At 36.1% G+C, this 24,504-nt stretch overlaps 1 protein-coding gene across 2 annotated transcripts in view; it reads left to right on the top strand.

The window, feature by feature from the left end:
* Positions 1-24,504, top strand: part of TMEM117 (transmembrane protein 117) — a 502,044-nt gene that overhangs the window by 332,031 nt on the left and 145,509 nt on the right. For both annotated transcript variants that reach the window (XM_064591365.1, XM_064591366.1), the window contains one exon: positions 6,243-6,340. In XM_064591365.1, coding sequence (XP_064447435.1) covers positions 6,243-6,340 — 98 coding nt within the window. The remainder of the gene's footprint in view (positions 1-6,242; positions 6,341-24,504) is intronic.

The following is a 24,504-nucleotide window of genomic DNA, read 5'->3' as shown; positions in this document are numbered from 1 at the left end:
CTTTAACTCTGAAGCACAGTCTGAGATTAAGGATTGCCAAATGTAGGGTCTGTCAACTAAGTTTCAAGACAATGCTAAGAGGAGATTCAATGACTACTGATCTCAGGCAAAGATGGCAAAGGACAGTTCTCCAAGGCAGACACCTGGAGCAATAGGGATGGGGAGTGATGACTGAGATGGACCCTGCCCCTACCCCCAACATGAACCTCTTGCAGAATGCTAGTTCAAAAAAAATTCACATCATTCACATGGCAATCAATTCCAAAGGAAACAGCATCAGAATTTTGTCTCTAAGAATAATAGAGGAAGAAAATAATAAGTAAGTCCAGTAGCAGGTGAAGAACCTTCACCAGAAAAATGATACTATGAACCAGAGGAAAATTATGATTTAAAAAAAAAACCAATGAATTAAAAAAATTAGTGAAGTCATTGTCTTTATAAGTTTTCAAAGCAATAATACAAGATTTCAGAGAAGATGCTGTGAGACAATAGAAGATGAAATGAGATGGTAGGCTCAGGAAAGAAATGCAGAAGAAAGAAAATTAGAGAAATAAAGGTCAAATTGGACTTTCTGCAAACATTAATCGACACACCCAAATTCACGGTAGGGGACATGACTGAGTAAGTGAAATTAAAAGTTAGAAAGGGAAGACGGAGAAAACCAGTATCTGCAGAATTGTTTCTCTAAAGAATAGAACTAAAATAATGGAAAGGAAAAATAATAGTTAATGATTCTTAAAGGACTTAACAGAGTAAAGAAAGACTTGAATCTTTAGACTGAAAGAAGCAATTGTGCCTGGAAAAGTGACAGACAACAATCAATAAACAGCAAAATAATTATACCCAAGATAGAAAAAGGAAAACTGGGCATCTAAGCAAGGAAAACCAATTCACCTGTAAAGATGGAAAAGAAAAATCCAGTTTTTAGTTGTTTTTTTTTTTCCAGATTTCTTCATGGCATCCCTCAGCAGTATTAAAGTGAAGCCAGGCCTTTAATTCTAAGGTTAAAAAATAGTGATTCAGTAATTTTACACTCAGCCTAATTATTAGTCAAATATAAGAAATTAAACAATTGGTTGGAACCTACATTGTTCTCATGACCCCTTCCCAAAGAATATGTTGTAGAACAAAGTACAAGCATTGAAAGTAGTGGAAAAACTCCAGCAGAAGTACTGGAAAAGATCATTGAGTCAGTATTATTGTAGGACCAGCGTTAAAAGAAATGTGTAGTTTCCGATTGTAAACCAGAATATTAGGAGTATTCCCAGACCCTAACAATGCAGAAATGATGTATAGTGTGAGAAAGTATAGTATTCTGATTTTCTCATCTTTTTTAGGTGAGGGAAGAAGATAGCATTTAAAGATGATGAATAAAATAGGGATATGAGATATTCAAAGAGTCAAAAAGTTAATGGGTAAAATAACGTAAGTATAATAAGGTGAGGAGGGAAAGAAGGCAGAGGGAGAAGAAGTAGAAATTAAATAATTTGCTCAATGCTCATTTGTGAATAAAAATCTAAATAAGTAATACATACATTAAGTGAAGTTTAATTGTAAAGGAATTAGAACAATATAGAAACATTTTATATTTCAGTGGAATGCACATAATAAATGTATGGTGAGAGGAGAAAAAAGAAATGATTTACTTATTTTAAATTAAAATTTATTTTTTTATTAATGATAGTCTAGGAAGGTTTCTTTCATCTTTAAAACTTATTTGCAATTTTATGAAAAATTTCAAGGTTGTCTTAAAATTTAAGAAAACTTCTGTTAAGCTTCTTGCATATGTGACCTGAAGGATTTAGAAGAATTTTCCAGAGATTAACTCTGGCTCTATACACTTGAAACCTTGCTTAAGAGGAAACTATTTAAATAGCTGTATCTGTACTGATATATGATGATGTTCAAGATATATTGTTAAATAGAAAGAAGTTGGAAAATAACATGCAAAATTATATGTATGTGTTTGCTCATCAATATTCTTAAGAGAATAGCGCTTATTTCTCTTAAATGATGCTCTGCTACATAACAGCAGTCTCAAGAGTGGCACCATGTAGCCATAGTCATTGTTTTTATATTATGATCTTTTCTATTAAATCAGTATTTTTCATTAACATCACATGCTTAACATAAAACTATATCAAATAAGACTATAGATACAGTATGTAGTAGCCGTATGTGAGTAGTTTATGATCAGGCTAAGAACATAAAACGGGCAAAACTGGAGAATGATACAGGGTGCAAATCAGTGCTCAGTTACGTTACATGCATCCTCTATGAAACCTTCTCAGATTATTGCAACCTTTGGCAAGAGGTTTGACTTTTCACAGCCATTTTAGGCTGTGACATATTTTAACATTATGCTATTTCTTTATCATTTTCTAATAGTTCAATATATGATAGTCTTGTCTTTATGTAAAAGATGAGATTGATTGCCCTCTTGACTCTAAATCCAGTTATTTAACACAGTCACATGAAGCGAAATGATTAGGTAGTCCTAGATGATAACAAAGCACCAATAATTCTTAGAACACCTGCTCATATCTACTGTGTGTCCATACATGATGAATAAGAAACTGAGGTACAGAGAGGTTGATTATTTTGTGCCAAATGGAAAACTAGTAAGAGACAAAACTCGGAAGTCAGCCAGGCAGCCTGACTCCAGAGCTGGTGCATGGAACAGTCCGTTACGGTGTGACCCTGATGGGTTATTTCATCTCACTGATTTCTTTCTCCATTGGTGGACGGTGGAAAACAATGACTCACTTTATAAAGTTGCTATGACAATTGTTAAAAAAAGGACCTCCGGGAGCCTTGTAATCCATGAAGTTCTCCAACAAATGTAAGATATTACTGTTGTCACCACTGCTTTTGTGCTGCCTTTTTTGCCCCCAGGTCACATCAGCTCAGCTCAAAGGGGAGCAAAGTCTCCACTTAGATTCTTGTAGAGATAAATTGCTTTTACAATCACTTACTGACTTTTAAATCCCAACATTCATGTTCTCGCTCAGATTGCACAATACCCATGCCCTAGAATAGCTTATAATTTACTGAGAAAGACTACCTGACAAGGCATAATGTGATAAGGCTGTAATGAAGTTCAGAGTTTTGTGCAAAGACCTCCTAGGGAGGAAAGGGAAAGGCAAGGACTGTGACACTCCAAGAGTTAAACAAATTTCTCCCAGCTTAGAAGGAAAGATCTGCGATTTTGAATTCTAATTATCTCCCTGTGGGAGAAGCATCAACAAGTTTTGTATTGTATTTATGCTACACAGCAACCTTTGTGCATGGTCTTTAGTTCTGCCTTTCCTGCATCTTTTCCCACAAAGACTGTCCTTGACCAACACCAGAAATGAATTTGATTTCTCTAATGCAGAAGGTAATTGGATTTTTCTTTATTGAATGCATCCCTTTAATGACTGTCTCTGCTTCTGCCAATTTAGCTGCAAGTGACCTGACATTGATCTGATGATATGACTTAAAATAAAGAGTTGGAGCTGGGGGTGAAAAGGATCAGCTGTCTGGCATCAGGAAAAAAAAAAAAGTGTGCATTTTTTTTGCCTCATCTTGCCATTTTCCTGAGAAAATGGCATATCCTTGTACATATCCTTGTATGTCATTTTTACAAAACATGCTGCTTTAATAATTGGTCATACAGCAGCAGATTGCCTCCTTCTAGAAAATATAATAAGTATTTCCCAGAAAGTGCCCTGGAGAAAACATTGAAAATTGAATAAAATCCACCCCATAATCATTCTATTCCTTGGAAATATTTATTACCATGTAGACTCTTTCTGGAACAGGGTAAATATTGTTGAACAGAATTAATTAAATCTTTTAGGAAGCTGGTAAAACATGAAATATTTATTTAAGTATTTATTTACTTAACCTTGGGGTTTTATAAAAATATTTGACACAAGAGTTGCTATTCAAGAAAGTTACAAAGGAGTAGTGGATGAAATTGTTGTTTGGAAGAATTGAATTCCTTCCTCAAGGGAAGGTGTGATATAAAACACTTTTTATGCCCAAGAATATATGGAATTTAAATTTTTCTACTTTTGCCTTTATTCACTTTTTAGTAACAATGTAACTCACTTGATTCATGCTTATATTTTATTGTATCATCTTCCCTTTGTTAATTCTGACAAATCGGAGCTCCAGTGGCGCAATCGGTTAGCGCGCAGTACTTGTAATTCTGACAAATATCATGAATTTTCTTTGATCAAAGATACAATGCATGGGCATTAGAGTGAGAAAATAAATACTTGTAATTTTAAATTGTGAAGTAGAAAATAGATGAGAAAATCATAAATGAATTTCTTCCTAAAAATCAGTGAAATCAATGTTTTTCTCTTATGAATTTTTAATGTTAGTTGCACTCACAATTATCAGTGTAATTAGCATTTCAAGAAATTAACTGAGAGTTTGTATTAAAACCATTTATGACATTTGTTGAATTTGAAGATTCAAAGCCACATCACACAAAATCATTGTAAGCCCTATGTTACAGAGCTGGTATAAATCCGCAGTGTTACTCAGTGAAGAGCAATGAACTTCCTTCGGTTCTCATCAACCAAGAGAAACTTGGGAGTTCTAGTCTAAGACATTATGTTGAGAAAGAATATAAAGAAGAATTAAGAGTGAGTATTTCCTGGAGACTGGGCTCCTTAACCTCTGCTCAGATTGCATTTTAAATGAGCATGTGAAGCCCTGGCATGTTTCCAGAGACAATTTCTGGTCTGCTGTGTAACACAACAGGATGGGCTTGCTTGAGAGTTGATGTGCCTCCCACAGAAAGTCCAGTATGATTGAAGGGGTCATTGATCCAGAAAGACTCCCCACTGAGTAAAAATCTTTCATCATAAATGATTAAATCTCACCCATTCCAAATCAGGCCATTGTTGGAAGTTATACTTAAGTGCAATATTAACACCTTAAGAGCAAGAGAGAAGTATATTTTAATGGACGATGAAAATTCTTCCTTACTCAATTCAGTATATCTCATTCTGTATAAATTTTCTTAATTTTGAATTGGCCTTGTTTGTTTGAATGTGAACATTATTAAATGCAAAACCAATTAATGAAATGATATTTTCTCCTCTTGAAGAGAAGGTAGATTTTCTGGAAAAGGGAAAAAGTGTGTGTGTGAGTGTGTGTACACATATACAAATACATTTTCCTTTATTAGAAGAAAGAAGGAAATTCATTCCCCATCCCATCAGACTGTTAAAAATGCTTTTATAATAGGTTACCTATTTATGATACTTTGGACATTTTCTGAAACCATTAATATGGGATGTGGCCAATGAGCAATTTATTTTGTTTATGCATTTTTAAAAACAATCATTTATATGATTTATATAAAATCCTTTTGTCACTTCTTCTTTAAGCAAATATTTTGAAGTCTTTTATATAAAAGAACCTTAGGCACTGAAAGGGATATAGAGACAAATCTTCACCTTCAAGGATTTTAAAGCCTCGTGGAGAGAGAACAAATGTACCCAGTAGGTAAAATAGAAAATGGAAAGCAGTGAGCCACCTAAGAAGGATGGATCCAGAGCTACGGTTGGAGGGGACAGCAAAGACGTCACAGTGTGTGATGGTGATGTGACTTTGCCTAGACCTCAGAAGGTGGGCAGAATCTGTGCACGTGAGAAAGAGAGGTAGAATATTTTTGGAAGAAGACACAGAACTGCAAATGGCATGGAGGTGGGAGAATGCTAGGCTATTAAAATAAATATTCTATAAAACTGGGTCAAGTCCCATACCTCACACATCATAGAAAGAAAAAATGGAGAGAAGGGAAGGTAGTATTTTGACTAGTGATTTAGGTAAAAATCTAGACAGAGAAAGAAATATTTGGATTTTGGAGTTTCTGATTTAGACAATAAACACCAATAACTATGGTATTTTATTTATTATATATGTTTTATTTCTATGAAGAGGTTAATGGTACCTTAAAGAGGCCTTCTTATATAAGGTAATCTTGATTGATGTTTTTAAAAAAAAAAATCTCAGTAGTTGACATGTTGGATGACCTTAAATAAGCTCATTCATTATGTAAAGTCAAATTAACTACTAAAATTTTTAATTGAAAGAAATATATTCTTAATTTTATCTCTGCATATATTCTAGCATTAATATGTACATGTTTTATTCTCGATAAAGTGCAAATTATATAAATATTTAAACCTAAATGTAAGATTTCTGAAAGTCTAAATAAGTTCCTTTTGTTGCTTCAGGTCACTGATATGATGCTTCAGGACAAACCTTATCCTGATTGGGGAAAATCCGCAAGAGCTTTCTGGAAGAAAGGAAATGTTAGGATCATTTTATTCTGGTAAGAGATTGTTTCATTTATTGATTTTTGCCTTGCATCATTCACAAAGGACTTGAGTTGGATGTAGTTTTGCTTTTTTTAAGATACATAGAGTTCTATGTAGAGAGGCATTTCCAGTGGATACTATGTTCCATTAAGATGATTAAAATCATTATCCTAATTATTTTATGAATTACTTTCTGCTTACACATTGTTGCATATACACATTTACAAGAGATATATTTGCTAATATAGTAATACATATTTTACCAGAGGTAAGAAGGTTTTTGATTCAGCAAAAACAAGCTATAATTTTCATCAATGAAATCTGCTATAAAAATGTCTCCAATAAATTCTAAATTTCCAGTATATTTGACAGGATATAATTTTGCTTTGAAGAAGTTATACAGAGAGGAAACCTCTTTACAAATTGCATCTGGCTCGTTGGCATTTCTTCTTTATGTAATTTCCCTTAGCTCTCCAGCGCAATCATTGCAATTAAAAAATAATCCATGTCTTATAAAGAACTTTGTTGATCGAGTCATCAGTATTTTTGTGTATTTAAACAAGTTTAGACAGAAAAGATAGGAATAAAAGGCCAGCAAGAAGGGCACTTCTGCCTGGTTGTGTGACATTGCCCAACTGCAAAGTCAACCAGATATCTGAAAATGTGCGTGCACTAACACCCAGAGGTGCTGGGTTGATGATAGCTTGTGCTGGGTACATCCCATCCTGCTCCCCTGCCTTTTGAAATGATAGAAAAAAAAATTTGTGTGTTCTTGGATTTAATTCTGGGGGTTGGTTTCTTTTTTCCTGTACAAGCTACAAAAATCAGGGGGCAAAATATACACTCCAAGCTATCTTTGTGCTTTAACACTGTAATTAAATGTTGGTAGAGATATATAGCATTTTGAACTCAATTCTTAGAAGGTAAACAAAAGTAGATTTCAAATAGTGTTGTAAAAATGAATATGATTTTGTGGATGTTTATTTTTATCTTGTCTCTATGAGTCAAGTGTGGCCTATTTTTATGGTGCATTTAACCTTCGTATTTTTTTTCCTGCATGTCAGCTCCCCATGTAGTTTGTCTGAATAATATACAATATAATAATTATAGAAAATATTTATTGAAGATATGTTTTGCTCCAGGCACTATGCTAAGTATTTAACATTCTATTTATTTACTCATTTAATCCTGACAACCCTATAAGGAAGGCACTATTATTGTGAGCATAGGTCTCTGACTCTAGAGACCCAGTGTTTTATCATTACACTAGACTACTTCTAGGAGAACGAAGGATACATCAGTGTGCAAATTTCCAAATGATTATCCTTAATCCCTTTTTAGGTAATGGTGCTATATTAAGAATACAAGATTCTGGGGAGTCATTCTACCCAAATATTCTCTACAGAGGTTTTAGGAAGCATAATTTAAAAAAAGGTAGACGCTAATATTAAAAGCATTTATGGACTATCTTAAAACAATATTAATTTACTATGATTACACAAATTTTATATTATTTAATGCATCTTCAAAGGCAGCCTGCTGATTATTGTTCAATGTGGCCAGTTACTCAGGTCACATGTATACTATTTGTGAAAGTGAGCCATGAATATAGTAATCTGAAGGCCCCTCTGATTTTTCTCATTAGCTACTCTTAATTGCAATTGCTATTTCAGAGGAAGGGGATCCATACTGGATTTTTCCTTATGCATCTTAGTATGTTTTCCTTGAACATTATTACTCAGGTCTATATGTTACCATCCCTTTTATACAAATGGGTTTATTTTTGACCTACATGATAACATAGCTCCAATCAATAAGCTAAAGCATATTTTAAATATTATAAAAATAATTTAATTAGTCACTGTCAAATAGATAATACTCTTGAATGTAGAGCAATTCAATTCAATAAATTCACACTTACTCTTGTAGTCTTGTAGATAATTTTGTAAAATTATCGATTATTAATAATATATTTGGGAGATGGCTTTTCATTGTATATTTCAAAAGTAGTATTTCAAATCATGGAGAACATAAAATAACTAGAGGAAAATTCAAATGCTACTCTAAAAATATTTTTCCTATTTTATCCATTTCTATGCAGTTAGATTATCTTGTCAACAGTTTTCATGGTTTTTAAAAAAGGAAAATCTGATGCAAAAAGTTGAATATGGAAATTATGTGGGAAGCAACGCAATCTTCTGTTTTCTTCATACTTTTTGGATAAAAGAGATTTAGCAAGTATGAAGGGCATTTGTTTTCTTAGCTCTAGGAGATAACATACAGAAATCATTGGCAAGGTGAAGAGTCAGATGCTTAACTAACTGAGCCACCCAGGCACCCCTAGGTAGCATTTAACTGCCGAAGAGGCGCACTGAAGGGAGCTCTTTTCTCAGGAGCAACTGTTGTTTACAACTAGCTGGAGCCCGCATCCTTTAGAGAACCAAGCATAAACCAAGCATTCTTAACAACACAGTGTTCATACAGTGTGAGTGAGAAATAATCCTTTGCAAATGTTAAGCCCCTGAGATGTGAGGATTGTTTGAAACTGCAATACTGCTGTATATGGAAATTGATCCTAGGAGCGAAGTGTTGCTATAACAGAATGCTGGAATTTTTATCTTAAGGGCTGGACAGCAAATGGCAAAAAAAAAAAAAAAAAGAAAGAAGAAAACCTAATAATAGAAGCTAGAAAAATGGTAATACAGGTGTTATAGTGGCAAAACATTTGGTCAACACTGTGTTCTGTGATTACTTAGATGCTGTAGGAGAACTTGGAAAAACAGAATGTTAGTAATGTGTTGCTGTGTGCTTCAGTGAACAGCAGTCTACTTCCATTCCATCCTGATGCCTTGGGAGGATTATCTTTTATTTTTTATTTTTGGGGTAATTCGTATCTTTATATTTTAAAGGCTACTTTATCTAGTGCTATAATGGTTTGGGTGGACATCTCTTGATTATGATTATCTTAATCTTTAACTGGGGTTGCTGCTGTTTGTCCTGTTTTGAAGATCAGGGTCATTAGCAAAGTCTAACAAAATTGTTTAGCTTTCGCCAGACAAGGGCTAATCAAGAAATGATTATTATCTTAATATACATGGCCTGGGAAAGTAACATGATAATCATCAAATAACAATCAAATATAATAAAGTAATAAGAAAGACCTAAGAATCAGGAGAAAGTTCAGTCAAGAGGGGTTTAGCAACAGCTCTCCAGTTTGCAACCATATGGATGACCTGTATGAATGCGAGTTTCCTTTCTTTATTCTTCAAAAGGGATGTGTTTGTTATTCTGTGTGATCCTTTTCAGCTCTGCAATGCTATTTTCTATTGTAAGATTAAAATATTGAAGAGAGAGTAATTCTGTTTGCTTTGCTCCAGAGGGCAGAATATGGACTGCTGTAGTCTGAATGTTTGTGTCCTTCCAGAATTCATATTTTGAAATCTTAATGCCCAAATGATGGTACTAGAAGGTGAGGCCTTTGGAAGGTGCTTGGGTCATGAGGGTAGATTCCTCATGAATGGGATTAGTGTCTCTATAATAAAGGTTCCAGAGAGATCCCTAGTCCTCTCCATCATGTAAAGACACAGTGAGAGGGTGTTGGCTATGAACCAGGAAGAGGACCCTCACCAAATGCAACCATGCTGCTGCCTTGATCTTAAACTTCCCAGCCTCCAGACCTGTGAAAAATACATTTCTGTTGTTTATAAGCCAGCCAGTGTGTGTTATTCTGTTACAGCAGCCCAAGCACACTAAGATATGGGCTAATGAATGTAAGTCCCATGGAAGGAGATTTAGATTCATGTCTGAAAGAATTCCCTAATCATGTGAGCCTCTCAATGCTGAGTGAACTTGCCTGATGAAATGCTGGATTTCCTGTCAGTAGAAGTATTCTAGCAAAGGCTACCTCATCTATCAAGGATGCAGCAGAAGGATTTTCACATTCAATGAGAAAGAAAGTAAATCACTTCTAAATTTTCATCAAACTTAAGGATTCTGTGACTCTACATGTTTAACTAGAAAAGTGTTACTCTTTTTTGGCTTTATGATGAGAGGGTATTAATTTTAATTTAATATGCTCTGTATAATTCCATCATAATTATGAGGAAAATTTTTACATTAGACAATAATTCATGAGAGGTTCTGGGGCAACTATAGTATGCAAAACTTTTTGCCTCACTTCCCAAATAATAAATTAGCCTGTATCTATTCTCTGGATGAGTTTTGTCTTCTAGCCTTCAGCTTTCCTTCCATCTCAACATGTTTTGTGAAGCAGTTGTCTATCTTTAATTAAAAGCTTCCTATGGGGCGCCTGGGTGGCTCAGTCGTTAAGCATCTGCCTTCGGCTCAGGTCATGATCCCAGGGACCTGGGATCGAGCCCCACAGGGGACTCTCCCCTCAGCGGGAGGCCTGCTTCTCCCTCTCCCACTCCCCCTGCTTGTGTTCCCTCTCTCGCTGTCTCTCTGTCAAATAAATAAAATCTTAAAAAAAAAAAAAGCTTCCTCCCTGACTGAGGAAAAGCAGAACATTTCTAGCCCAACTCAGGTAACTATACCTATTAGATAAGTCACCTTAATTTTAAAAACTGCACAAAGTTAACAGGCTCCATTTAAGTCTGCCTTCTTCTAAGCAGAGAGATCAAAGGATATACTTCAGCTGGTTTTCTTGTTAGATGTAAGTTTTCTACTTCTGGATAAAAAGGTGATTGATGTTGCATTACTGTCTTGTCACATTATTGTCATATTTCTTGGGGATTTTCATTTAACTCTCAGGCATCTATTTATACCTGGGCATTAACACAATCCCATGCCCCTCCAGACTTAATTTTGCTGAATTAAGAGCAAGTATGCTTTTATTAACTTACTTAAATCAATACTTATTAAGTGCTGAATGCAATGTGAAATAGTGGTTAAAAGCACATACTCTGGAGCCAGCTGCCTGGCTTTCAATCCTGGCTTTCCTACTTACTACTGTGTATTAGTTATTATTTTGTTTTAACTGGTATTGTGATTACTGTTACGCAACACCAGGTGCTCTCCGTGGTGCTGAGAACACAACTCTGAAAGAAAATAAGGACTCTTGACAGCATAATTTTCTGTCTGATGAGAAATACAGGGTTTGAGAGGGCAGGCAATGCCAGCCTTGGGTGTGGGTGCTGTGAAGTGGGGCTTAGAGAGCTCCAGGGATGGTTTTGTAAAGGAACTAGAACCTAAGTGTAATCAGCAGGTGTTAGATGGGAGGAAAACATGGTGATTGGTTATGGGAGTGAAGCAGAAGGAAAATTCAAGGGTAGCTTTGAGTATTTAGGTTTGAGCAACTGAATAGATGGTGATACTATTCACTGAGAGAGGACAGTGTGGTGGGGGAGTAAGTCTTGGATGTGGGCATAATAAGCCCAGACCTTCATGTTGAGCTTGATAAACTAATTGAGATATCTTATATAGTCAATGGTATTGTAATAGTATTGTATGGTAACAGATGGTAGCTACACTTGTGGTGAGCATAGAATAATGTTATGCACTTGCCGAATCACTATGTTGTACACCTGAAACCAATGTAACATTGTGTGTCATCTATACCTCAATTAGAGAAAGAGAGAGAGAGGGACAGAGATACTTAATAAGGAGTTCTTTATAGGATCTGAAGCTGCACAGTGAGGGAATGAGACCAATACATAAGTATTACTAAAATTTGTATTTCAGTTTATATTTTTACTCTCACCTAGATGTTGTTATCTACATGTATATGGTTTTTGAAGGAATGTGAGTGAATGTTGAATGAGGATAAAAGATCTGTGATAAAAGCTGTAGAGCTCTTTTATCTGGGAACAGGCAGAAGGATCTATAAAGAAGACAGAGAAAGAGAGGACAGAAAGAATGAAAAATAGGAAAAGTGTGTGTTATAGAAGGCAGGAGAAGAGAGAATATCAAGAGATACCGCAACATCAACAGTCAAATGCTAGACATATAACAAATAAGATCAAAATGCAGAGTGTCTATGGGATTTTGCTGTTGACCTCAGCAAGAATGGTTTTCTGGAATGTTGGACTAGAAGCCAGACCTGTACTGGGTCAAGCTGTGATTAGAAGAGGAAGAAAAGTAGGAACAGGGAGTATTGTCAGAAGATGAGAGAGAAGATTGGAGAGATGTCTATATGTTTAGAGATGAATATATTCCTTATGAAAAAATTAAATATTTACTGGTTTGCTGTTTATTGATTTGTTTTGTTCAGAGCATATTTGTTTTTAAAAAAGCTAATTTCAAATTATTTGCTGCACAGATATTGAACTAAAGCCTCTTAAATTAAATTCTGTGGCAAAAATTTACTATGTATGTAATCCTCATTCTTTAGTAGAATAAATAGTTCATAAGGCTTTAAATTAGAATACCTTTAGGGGCGCCTGGGTGGCTCAGTTGATTAAAGCATCTGCCTTTGGCTCAGGTCATGATCTCGGAGTCCTGGGATTGAGCCCCACATCTGGCTCCCTGCTCAGTGGGGAGTCTGCTTCTCCCTCTTCCTCTGCTCCTCCCCCTGCTTGTGCTCTCTCTCACTCTGTCTCTCAAATAAATATATAAAATCTTTTTTAAAATATTTAAAAAATAAAGAATAAAGTACCTTTATTTTTTCTTTTTTTTAAATTTTATTTTATTATGTTAGTCACCATACAATACATCATCAGTTTTTGATGTAGTGATCCATGATTCATTGTTTTCATTTAACACCCAGTGCTCCATGCAGTACATGCCTTTAAAATTTTTAAAGGAAATGTACTAAAGTAAGAATGGTGATTAAGTTCTCTACATATTTCTGCCTATATCACAGTTCTTTTTTATTTTGTATTTAAATTCAATTTAGTCAAAATATAGTGTATTATTGGTTTCAGGGGTAGAATTTAGTGATTCATCAGTTGCATATAACACCCAGTGCTCATTACATCAAGTGCCCTCCTTAATGCCCATCACCCAATTAACCTATCCCCTCACCCACCTCCCCTCCAGTAACCCTGTTTGTACCCTATAGTTAAGAGTCTCTTATGGTGGGCGCCTGGGTGGCTCAGTTGGTTAAGCGACTGCCTTCGGCTCAGGTCATGATCCTGGAGTCCCTGGATCGAGTCCCGCATCGGGCTCCCTGCTCGGCAGGGAGCCTGCTTCTCCCTCTGACCCTCCCCCCTCTCATGTGCTCTCTCTCTCATTCTCTCTCTCTCAAATAAATAAATAAAAAATCTTTAAAAAAAAAAAAAGAGTCTCTTATGGTTTGCCTCCCTCTCTGTTTTTATCTTATTTTATTTTTCCTTCCCTTCCCTTATGTTCATCTGTTTTGTTTCTTAAATTCCACATATGAGTCAAATCACATGGTATTTGTCTTTCTCTGACTAACTTATTTCACTTAACATAAAGCCTCTAGTTCTATCCACATCATTGCAAATGTCAAGATTCCATTCTTTTTGATGGCTGAGTAATATTCCATTATATGTATACCACTTTTTCTTTATTCATTCATCAGTTGATGGACATGTGTGCTCTCTCCATAGTTTGCCTATTGTAGATAATGCTGCTATAAATATTGGGGTGCATGTATCCCTTCGAATCAGTATTTTTGTATCCTTTGGGTAAATACCAAGTAGTGCATTTGCTGGATCTCAGGGTAGTTCTAACTTTTGGGGGAAACTCCATACTATTTTCCAGAGTGGCTACACCAGTTTTCATTCCCACCAGCAGTGTTAAGAGGGTTCCCCTTTCTCTGCATCCTCACCAACATCTGTTGTTTCCTGTGTTTTTGTTCATTTTAGCAATTCTGATAGATGTGAGGTGGTATCTCATTGTGGTTTTGATTTGTATTTCCCTGATGCTGAGTGATGTTGAACATTTTTTCATGTGTCTGTTGGCCATTTGCATGTCTTCTTTGGAGAAATGTCTGTTCATGTCTTTTGCCCATTTCTTGACTGGATTTTTTTGTGTTTTGGGGTGTTGAGTTTGATAAGCTCTTTGTAGGTGTCACAGTTCTTGAGAAGAGGAATAACATCCATCTTACTTTTCCTTAGGACTTAGCACAGTACGTGACACACAGTAAGCATTAAGTACATTCTTATTGAATTAATTATTTTGGTGAGGACCTTCAAATCTAGCATACTCTACAGTATTTCTGAAAAATTTTTCAGATAAGAACTTCATTAAAATGATAAAATGATAATTGAAAGTATTTTGACTTTGTGATCAATTGATGCTTTACAAGAAAATGTATAATACTTATGAGTTATTTTTTCTGAAAAAATGTTAAATATTTATTTTCAGTACTTTAAAAAATCATTTTGGTTCCAAATTACATGCTTTCCCTCCAACTAGAAAGTCCAATAAAATACTGTGAGCTGTATAACTGCATTAATGCAATATCAGCCCCAACTGACCATGAAAGCTTTTATCTTAGGATCTTCTCCTTATTTCTTAAAGGTAAGTGAGGTTTAAGGAAAAAAGAATTAAATAAGCTGGTCTTAAATTGCTTAATAGTGCCTCTCTTCCATAGGGCTTTATTCCAGTTGCTAAGACCTGAAATAGCAACATTAAGCCCAAGAGTAATCCTTGGATTTATGAATTTTTGAAAGAAAAATGCCCTTCAATAAAGGCTTAGAAAGACTGTGTAGTTTTTCTGTATAACAAGAATTGGTAGGACAGTTATTCGTCTTTAGTCTTAAATCTGCTGGTTGAATGGAGTACTCCCATGAGCCATAGCCCTGAGTCTTACTTATTAAGTTTCTAAAGTGTAGGTCATGATTTCAAAAAACTCCCTTGAGTTTGCATATAATAGTATAAATGCACAAAATTAAACTGGAAACAATGAATTCTAGAGGAAAGAAGGCAGCATTTAACCAAGTATAGTGACTTGACCCATTTCAGCAGTGTGAGAATCTCTGCCTGTCTTCATTTTTTTCTCATGATGCATGGACCCCCCCCCATCTCTAGTAGACTAGAAATGCAAGTCTTTTATAGTAACAAAACTCCAGATATCCTACAACTTGATCTGTTAGAAAGCCCAGACATTGGGTGCCTAGGTGGCTCAGTCGATTAAGCATCTGCCTTCGGGTCAGATCATGATCCCCAGGTCCTAAGATCAAGTCCTGCTTTGGGTTCCCTGCTCAGGAGGGAGTCTGCTTCTCCCTCTACCCCTCCCCCCTGCTTGTGATCTCTCTCTCTCTCTCACTCGCGCTATCTCTCTTAAATAAATAAATAAAATCTTAAAAAAAAAGAAAAAGGAAGCCCAGACATTTTCATTCTTGCTGTTTCCCCTCATCTTCCAGGAACCATTGGTGGAATACTTGAAGTATTTGTCTTCATCCTGCAAATATTTATAAAGTGGTCACAATGCAAATGTCTCAGAATAAAAAGCTGCTACAATAATGTCTTTTGCTGGCATAGAAATCCTCCTTTAAAAAAGTGTTTTTGTATGTGTGCTTTCATCAAAACCTGCCTGTTGGAATTAGGATATTTTTATTCAGTTGATAATTATATCAGAATAGCTGTCAGTCTTCACTTAAATCACTCCAGTTATAATTGGCTATCAGCTTTTTGCAGGGTGAGGAGCAACAAAGTCTCAGTGTCACCAAGGTACAGCTGGTTGTTAGTACCCATGATTCACTGTGGTTCACATCTGGTTCTGAGATCGGCGACCTACAAACTTAATTTTGTGGTACATTAGTCACTGTTGGAAACTCACAACTGATTGGTTTTCAAACCAGAATTGCTGATAACTAATACTCCGATGTTCTCTGCAGGGCAGCTCTGTCACCATTATCAAGTGGAAGTGAATCATTGTTTATTTTGTGAGCCATTGATCAAAATTAAGGGAGGTGAAGACTCCAGGAGAGGGTTCATCCAAGACAAGTTGAGGCTTGTGACAGTTCTCATTAATGTGTGGTTTCTTTCAGGGACCAGACTGCTAATGCTGTTGGTACCCCAATCCATTGTAAATTCTACCAGCAGTGGTGGTTCCGTAATGCCAGCTCTTATTTTCAGAATATCCTGTTCCTACATTCCTTGCTCCCTGCCCCCCGCCACTGACCAGAGTCCCTTGTGCTTTCTCTCTTTTTAGAAGAAGGGATGGATGCATTGACTGTATTGAAGATTGAAATGCTTTGATGTTTGTTGTTGTGCCCAAAATATGTAAAGAAGTCATAAAACTCAACCCTAAGAAACAAATAATCCAATTAAAAAATGGGCAGAAGACATGAATAGACATTTTTCCAAAGAAGACATCCAGATGGCCAATAGACACATGAAAAGATGCTCAACATCACTCATCATCAGGGAAATACAAATCAAAACTGCATAGCAAACTGAATCCAACTATACATTAAAAAATCATTCACCATGATCAAGTAGGATTTATTCCTGGGATGCAGGGGTGGTTCAGTATTTTCAAAACCATCAATGTGATATGGGGCGCCTGGGTGGCTCAGTTGGTTAAGCGACTGCCTTCGGCTCAGGTCATGATCCCGGAGTCCCGGGATCGAGTCCCACATCGGGCTCCCTGCTCAGCAGGGGGTCTGCTTCTCCCTCTGACCCTCTTCCCTCTCGTGCTCTCTGTCTCTCATTCTCTCTCTCTCAAATAAATAAATAAAATCTTTGAAAAAAAAAAAAAAACCATCAATGTGATATATCACATCAACAAAAAAAGGGGTAAAAAACATACGATCATTTCAATAGATGCAGAAAAAGCATTTGGCAAAGTACAATATCCAGTCAGGATAAAAACACTCAACAAAGTAGGTTTAGAGAGAAAATACATCAACATAATAAAGGTCACTGCGTGTGTGTGTGTCTGTGTGTGTGTCTGTGTGGCTAACATCATACTCAGTGGTGAAAAACTGAGAACTTTTCCCCTAAGGTCAGGAACAGAACAAAACAAAGATGTTCGCTCTCACCACTTTTATTCAACGTAATACTGGAACAAAATTTTCAATTAAAACTAATATATGGACAGTGTTTATTTAGAATCAGATTGCCTCTTGTCTTTCTTAAGCCACATGTCAAAAAGTGGAACACAGGCCTCAAGACGTAAAACAGGAATTTATAGGTAGGAGACATGTTTTACATAAAATACATACTATTGACTGACTGTGTCTGTCCAAAATTCTTATGTTAAAACTTAATCCCCACTGTGATGGTATTTGGAGGGGGTGCATTTGAGGGGTGATTAGGTCATGAAAGTGGAGCTCCCATTTTGGTGCTCTTCTAAAAGAAGCACCGAAGAGCTCCTTCACCCCTTCCACCCTGTGAGGACACCGTGAGCTGGCAGTGAACCAGAAAGCAGGCTCTCACCAGATACTGAATCCTCTGGTGCCTTGATCTTGGATTTCCCGGACTCTAGAACTGAGAGAAATAAAATTTGTTGTATTTTATTATGGCAGCCCAAACAGCCTAAAACAGCACATCCAGCAAAAATAATACTTTACATATTTTACTGATTTGATCTATAAATCTAATGTTTTATTTTGAAATGTTTCTAACTTACAAAGAAGTTGTAGGAATAGTACAAAGAGGGCGTGGCTCAGTCATTGAGCTTCTGCCTTCGGCTCAGGTCATGATCCCAGGGTCCTGGGATCCAGCCCCACATCAGGCTCCCTGCTCAGCGGGAAGCCTGCTTCTCCCTCTCCCACTCCCCCTGCTTGTGTTCCCTCTCTCGCTGCGTCTCTCTCTGTCAAATAAATAAATAAAATCTTAAAAAAAAAAGAAGAGTACAAAGAATTCCTGTATGCCTTTTATCTATGTTCCCCAACTGACAAATTTTTAAGACATTTGCTTTAGTCATTCTTTCTCTTTCATTCACTCTATAGTTAGATAAGTATAGTATATCAATATTCATTTCCTAATTTTGATCATTGGACTGCAGTCATGTGAGCCAGTGCCCTTCTTTTAGGAAAGAATAACTATCTCATTGTATTCCCTAAATAAAGCTCTTTTCTTTTAGGAAAGAGTAAGTACTTTGTTGTTTTTTCTAAAACAAGGGCATTTTCTCCCATAAATACAGTCTAATTGTCACAAGCAGGAGATTAATATTGCTGCAATACTTTAATTTACAGCCTTATTCAAAGCTTGTCAGTTGTCTCAAAATGTTCTTTATAGGACAAATAACAAAAGAGACAAATAATAAAAATAAATTTTTTTTGTTTTCATCTGATTCAGTACTCAGTACAGAAACATGCATATGTTTAGTTGTGAGACTTCTTTAATCTAGAACAGAAAACTTATCTTTTATGAAGGTATTTTTTTAGATGTGTAGTCTTTTGCAGGTACTGAAATAAAATATTTTCATTCAACGATGAGGATTTTTTAAAACTCTTCCAAAATTTGATGAGCCTTAGACAACACATCATATAGTACGAATATTTTCTTATAATACAGGCATTTAGGAACTGAAGATATTCTTAGCATAACACATTTTCAATTTGGCTCAGTGAACTTTTGAAAAGTAAATGTTGCTGTCTGCCAATCTTCTTTAAACCTGTCCTTCTATTTGTTTTATGTAGTTCAGAATCAGAAATACTTTAAACCAGCATTCAATAAGCTCCAAAAATAGACTCCATTGGGCTAGAATTGCAGAGGATGGAGTAAACATGCATCATGGTCCCAGCTCCTAAGAACCATGCAGGTGATTTGGGCAAGTCAAACTCACATAAATACAATGAATGGCAGATAACATCGGATGGTTTATGAATAAAGATTAAATTGCCTCCTACTGACCATGAGTTCCATATGGAAATGGAGCATTACCAAAGAGGGTTAGGGTAGTCATGGAAGTATTCATGGAGGAAGTTGGATTTAATTAGGCCCTTGAAGGAAGAAGAAAGAGGTCAAGAAGAAGCACAGAGAAGCAGAACCAGAACCTTCAGATGATGGAAGGTCCAGCAAGGAGCAACAAGAGTACTCTTAACAGGAGGATTCAAACAGTTTGTATTCTCAGGCCCAACGGGTACCTGGCCACAAGAAAACCTTTTTCCTGATATTAAGAACCTTGTCACAGGGCTGGGTTTCAGAGCAGGAATTGCCCACAGTTCTTAGAGGCACTGGGGTTCTGAGCAGGTGGGTTACACACAAGGACTTACCTGCAAAGGTAACACTGCTTTTCAGGAACTGCTGAAAGCCTGCTGATCATAACTAGTCTCCAGACTCAGAACTAAACAAGCGATAGTGTGGGCCCAATGGGATTCACCTAGAAATGAGTCAAAGATACTTAAAGTCCTCTAATCTCCAGTGAGAAACAGAGATTGACAGGTTAGGCTTTTCTTCCCAGCCGTGCTATGAAAGTCTGCAGTTTTGTGGTTTTCTTACCCTTTTCTATGGTGAGTTGAAGGAAGAGATGATGTTTTGTTTTGCTTAGTATTCCCAGGGCTTACTAGCTATTTAATAAATATTTGTTCAATTGCTGATATCAGAATAAATGAGTACAATCTTTCTTGGTAAATAAAACTGGAACCCTAGAAACTTTTTTTTTTTTAGTAGAAAGTTACTGTGGAATGAGGACATCTTGATGGGGAGGGTTTGTCTGTATGAGTAGCCCCCATTTTGTCCTTTTAAGGTTCTCCCTCCTGGTGGGGTTGTCTTACTTGCATTACTGCTGCTATGACCACAACTTGGGCCAGGCATGCTAGGAAACATGTTCTTTGTTTCTCTTTATCATAATTAACAGAATACAAACCTTTCCAGAAAACCAGCACTAACCATTAAAAAAGAACAAAAAGAAACATTTTAAGAATGTATAAATATCGTAAACACACACAGATATTCTATATACAGGTCTGTGATCTTCTATTATCTCCTGACATCAGGCATCTGAACAATTTGGGGGACTTTTTATCTCTTTCTATTTGTTGCTCTGCCTGTACCTATTACTCTACCCAAAGTATTAGATAGGAACAATATGGGAGCCTAAACCTGCATGTAAGGATTAGCACTAGCTTTGAATCATTTCTCTATGATACTCAGCCATATTGCTTTTTCAGTCATTTCCTCACTATTGAAAGAGCCTTATAATTCTATTCCAGAATGGCTACTGTTTATTGAGTACTCTCTTTTTGCCAGGACTGGGCCTTTCACAGTCATTGTTTTATTTAATCCATACTGCCAAGGTAATCATTATTATCTGCATTTTAAAGATGAAAGCCTGTGACTGAAAGCAGTTGCATAGCTGGTGAACAGCAAAGCTGGAATTTGAGGGCGGGCAGGCTGATTTCAGAGCCTGTACCGTACTTCCCAGAGTGACCTCATTTATTCCAAGATTTTTAAGACTCTTAACACATTTAACAATGATTAGTTCTATTTTTCACGTATATATATTTGCTATAATCCTTTTTTCTCCTTGCAAATAGATTTGGGTTGACTAAAGAAAGACATAAAATGCAAGAATCCTTTGACTATATCTACTTATGTTCTAATATCCTTATATTATTGACGAAGAAATTGAAACAAAATCAGTTCAGTGACCTACATAAGGTCACAAAATTAATTAATGTCTCTATGGCAATAAATACTCAGGGATGTTGGCTCCTGGCTTAATATTCTTTCTACTGTATCACATTGCCTCTCTATATTCTCTGAAAAAAATCAATATAATTCAAACTAAAAGAATTTGCTGATGATTGGATATATTGAGATAACAGCTCTTGTAAGCCAATAGTAATAATCAGAACATTCTGTGTAGTTTAAATTGATGTAATTGTATATCATTTTCTCTCAATTACAGGAATTAGGCAAGAAAAAGATGTACAGTATATAGTTTAATATGCCAATAAAGTGTGATATATTAACAGAACCTTCACTTAAGTTCTCATATGAAAAGCCAGTTGCTGTTTTTCTTGTTTTATCTTCAGAAATTTCAAGGACTTGATTTCTTTAAAACATATTTGCAAGGTTGGAAATAAAGATTACAGTTGATATCCTAAATGCTGGCACTAACAACCACAACAAAAACCCAGCATTTTACCTGGGGACACTAGAACAGAAAATATATTAAATATTACTGTTAGTCAAAGAAGGACTCTACTCCTGGGAAAACAGTGAGTTCAACGTTCCTGCAGAAAATATCTGTCAGAGAGGGAATAGTCCAACATTGATTGTAAGAAGAGACCAGGTGATACCTATAAAGTTTTTTGCATTCTAAAATTCTGTGATTCTGGATAGACTATTTTCTTGTCTAAGGTTATCTATGTGTTTGGACAAGGCATGCATTGCTTAGAATAATGAATAAAGCAACTCAAATTAACATGCTAAGGAAATGTAAGTTTGAGCATGCTGATTTTATGGAACACTATCCAGGCATTAGGAGCTATTCTTTGGCAGGATATTTAATGACATGAGAGATGGAGAAAAAAAATACATTGATCTAAGTAACTTTGGAAAACAGTGTATTGACTGGGAACTGAAAGACTAAAAACAAAGGGAACGAGACATAAACAACTGTATTGTAGTTGGTAAAATTATTTCTCATGAGGCTATGGGTTAGAGGTTCTGAGTCTGCTTTGCATATATATATATACTGGGGTTTATCAATGAATAAATGAATGGTGGGGGGTGGAAGCCAGATTTCTCACTGTGGAAAGGGAGGATACAGATAACCAGGGAGGTGGGACTAGCTCCAATGAACAATGTGGTACTAGATTAGAGTCAGAAATATCAACCTAAACTCATGTTTAGCTTAATATAGAGACAAATGGATACTAAGAGAAATAATTTTAGATATTGCATAGATAGGTTAGAATACATACACATATTTCTTAGTTTTGTGTGCTGAGAAGGCTTAGACAGAATGACAGTGTGGTAGTAGGGGCCCAAGTCTTGGTTTCTAATGTCGTTCTTCAATAAAAGGAACCAGGGTACTTGGGACAAATAACTGATTCTAGGTCTGGGGCAGATAATAGATAAAATGATCCTGGGATATGTTGTTATACCAGAAAGTAAAGAAGTGTTCAAAAACCAAATGATGGTGGCATGTCACTCGAAAGTCAACTTGAAAGAGCTCCCAGTGGTCAAAGTTAGGACAATTTGATCAGCAACAAAATAAATGAAATAGTACTAGAGTATAATTCATAGTATCAAATAAATATCCATGAGTCCACACTGATATAATGAAATGACTGAATAGAGAAGAAGAGAGAAATCTCCTGTATAGAAGAATGCTAAATAATTTATATAAATACTTCTCCCTTCAAGATAATGAAGCTCAACTCCTTAACTCCTCATTCCTTGAGGAGGGATATGGACTAAATTTTGTGACTTGCTTCCAAAGAATAAGAAGTACTACAATAGTATGGAAAGGAGGTTAAAAAAAAAAAAAAAAGTAAGCTTATAGTGGAAAAATTTGGCAAATGTCCTCCCAGCTGTGTGTTCAAGCTTGACATCATCAGTGATAAGTCATGTTGATAGCATGTAGATTAAGACCCCATACATCTGTAAAATGCTATCATTATATAAACATTTTGTATCTACTTGGGCTCAATTTAGGAAATACTGTATTCTTATTACACTGGAAACAGAGAAGAGAAAGCCATCTATTCGAATCCTTTTCTAACAACTTGAGGGGCTTTCTCCCAAATTGTTCAGTAAACTGAAGTTACTTATAGGAGGATATTTTGTTGTTGCTTACTCCCAGATAGACCTCAAAGCTACAGCAACACATCCTTTGTATGGCCAGTATTCTAGCCTTATAATAAGATTCCATCTATGGACTTTCCTGTTTTATTTACTGACAGTGTAGTGGTATCTGAAATATTTTTATATATAGTTATATAATATATTTATATGTTATATATGTATTATATACATTTAAACACACACACACATATATGTATAGCAGACATGCAAACAAGTTAGAACATATTGTGATCTATCACTGATCATGTCTTCCTTATGAATCAACTTCTAGCTATCAGGATTTGGAGGTGTGGGAGATCATCACCAAATTTTAAATGAGACCTGTGAGGCTTTGGGTCTAAATGGCCACTTTTGGAGGACTTAATCTTTCTAAGTTGTCTATTTTGGGTTCATGTTGGGTTTTTCAGATCTCCCTCCCCCACCCATCCTCTTGACTTTCTTGATAATGATGGAAGAAAGGAAACTCTATCATTACTGATCTCCATGTGGAGTGGTTGGTTCAGCCTTATCTGTGGACAGTGTTGGCTGAGGTGCAGTTGACCCTCTCTGACCTTTTAAGTCCTATTCTGATTATGAATTCATTCACCTCCCCCTCCTTCCCCTGCTTGAGCCTCAACAAGCCCTTTTTTGATGATTCCAGGCCTGCGCTGTCCTCTCCAGGAGGTATCTGGAGCTGGTTTAATCTCTTGAATCTAGCCACAATCCTCTACAACTGCCCTAAAGCTGTGATATCATTCTTTTGTAAAAAGACCTGCCACCTCCCTTGTGCTACAGCCAGAGAAGTTCTGGTGTGCTTGAATGACTTCGTATTTATCTGGTCATTTCTACACATTACCACTGTCCCCTTACATTGATTGTCTGCTTCATCTTGCCAGTTGGCTGGGTCCTTTCAGAAGATGAGGACTTCCTGAGATGTGATCCCATCACTCTAGCTGTCAGCACAATTCCCCCAAATCTTACTTTGTACTATTTATAAATCTTGTTGTTCACTCATCTTTTTTGGTAAATATTCCTTCCCCCATCCCCTAATCCTTATAGCTTCCCTTCTTACTTAAGGAAAACTTCATTATTATTCCATGGTTACCTGCTTCTGCCTTGACTTTTTTACACACACATGCACACACACATACCATATCCATGTATGTGCACACACACATGCACACTCAGTAGCGTGTAAGTCCCCACACACATATACTCACACATGCATGCACATACGAGCATATTGAATGGATCGTAATCCTTAGTTCATGACACTTTGATTATTGATCCATGTAAGACCATCTTTTATCTATACATCTCTGTCCGTCTTGGACTTTACAGATTTCAGTCATTGTCAGTCTGCCTGAGAATCCACAAAGCACAAATATTTTAAATTCATTTCTTTTGTTCCATCTACCTCAAATCTATGTATGCATTGATATCCCTTCTCTACCCGCTTCATCTGCACTAAGTCCAGTACAAAGGGGAGCCAGGAATGAATCATGAGTTGTTAACTATATATTGTTTATCAAAGTCTTAATCTGAAAGGAAATTACATTTG

The sequence above is a fragment of the Mirounga angustirostris genome, unplaced genomic scaffold, assembly GCF_029215605.1.
Source record: "Mirounga angustirostris isolate CCGP_5_RB_7025 unplaced genomic scaffold, mMirAng1.0.hap1 SCAF_5, whole genome shotgun sequence".
Lineage (NCBI taxonomy): Eukaryota > Metazoa > Chordata > Mammalia > Carnivora > Phocidae > Mirounga > Mirounga angustirostris.
Note: the sequence above shows the minus strand (reverse complement) of the source record. Positions and strands in the feature narration are given on the sequence as shown.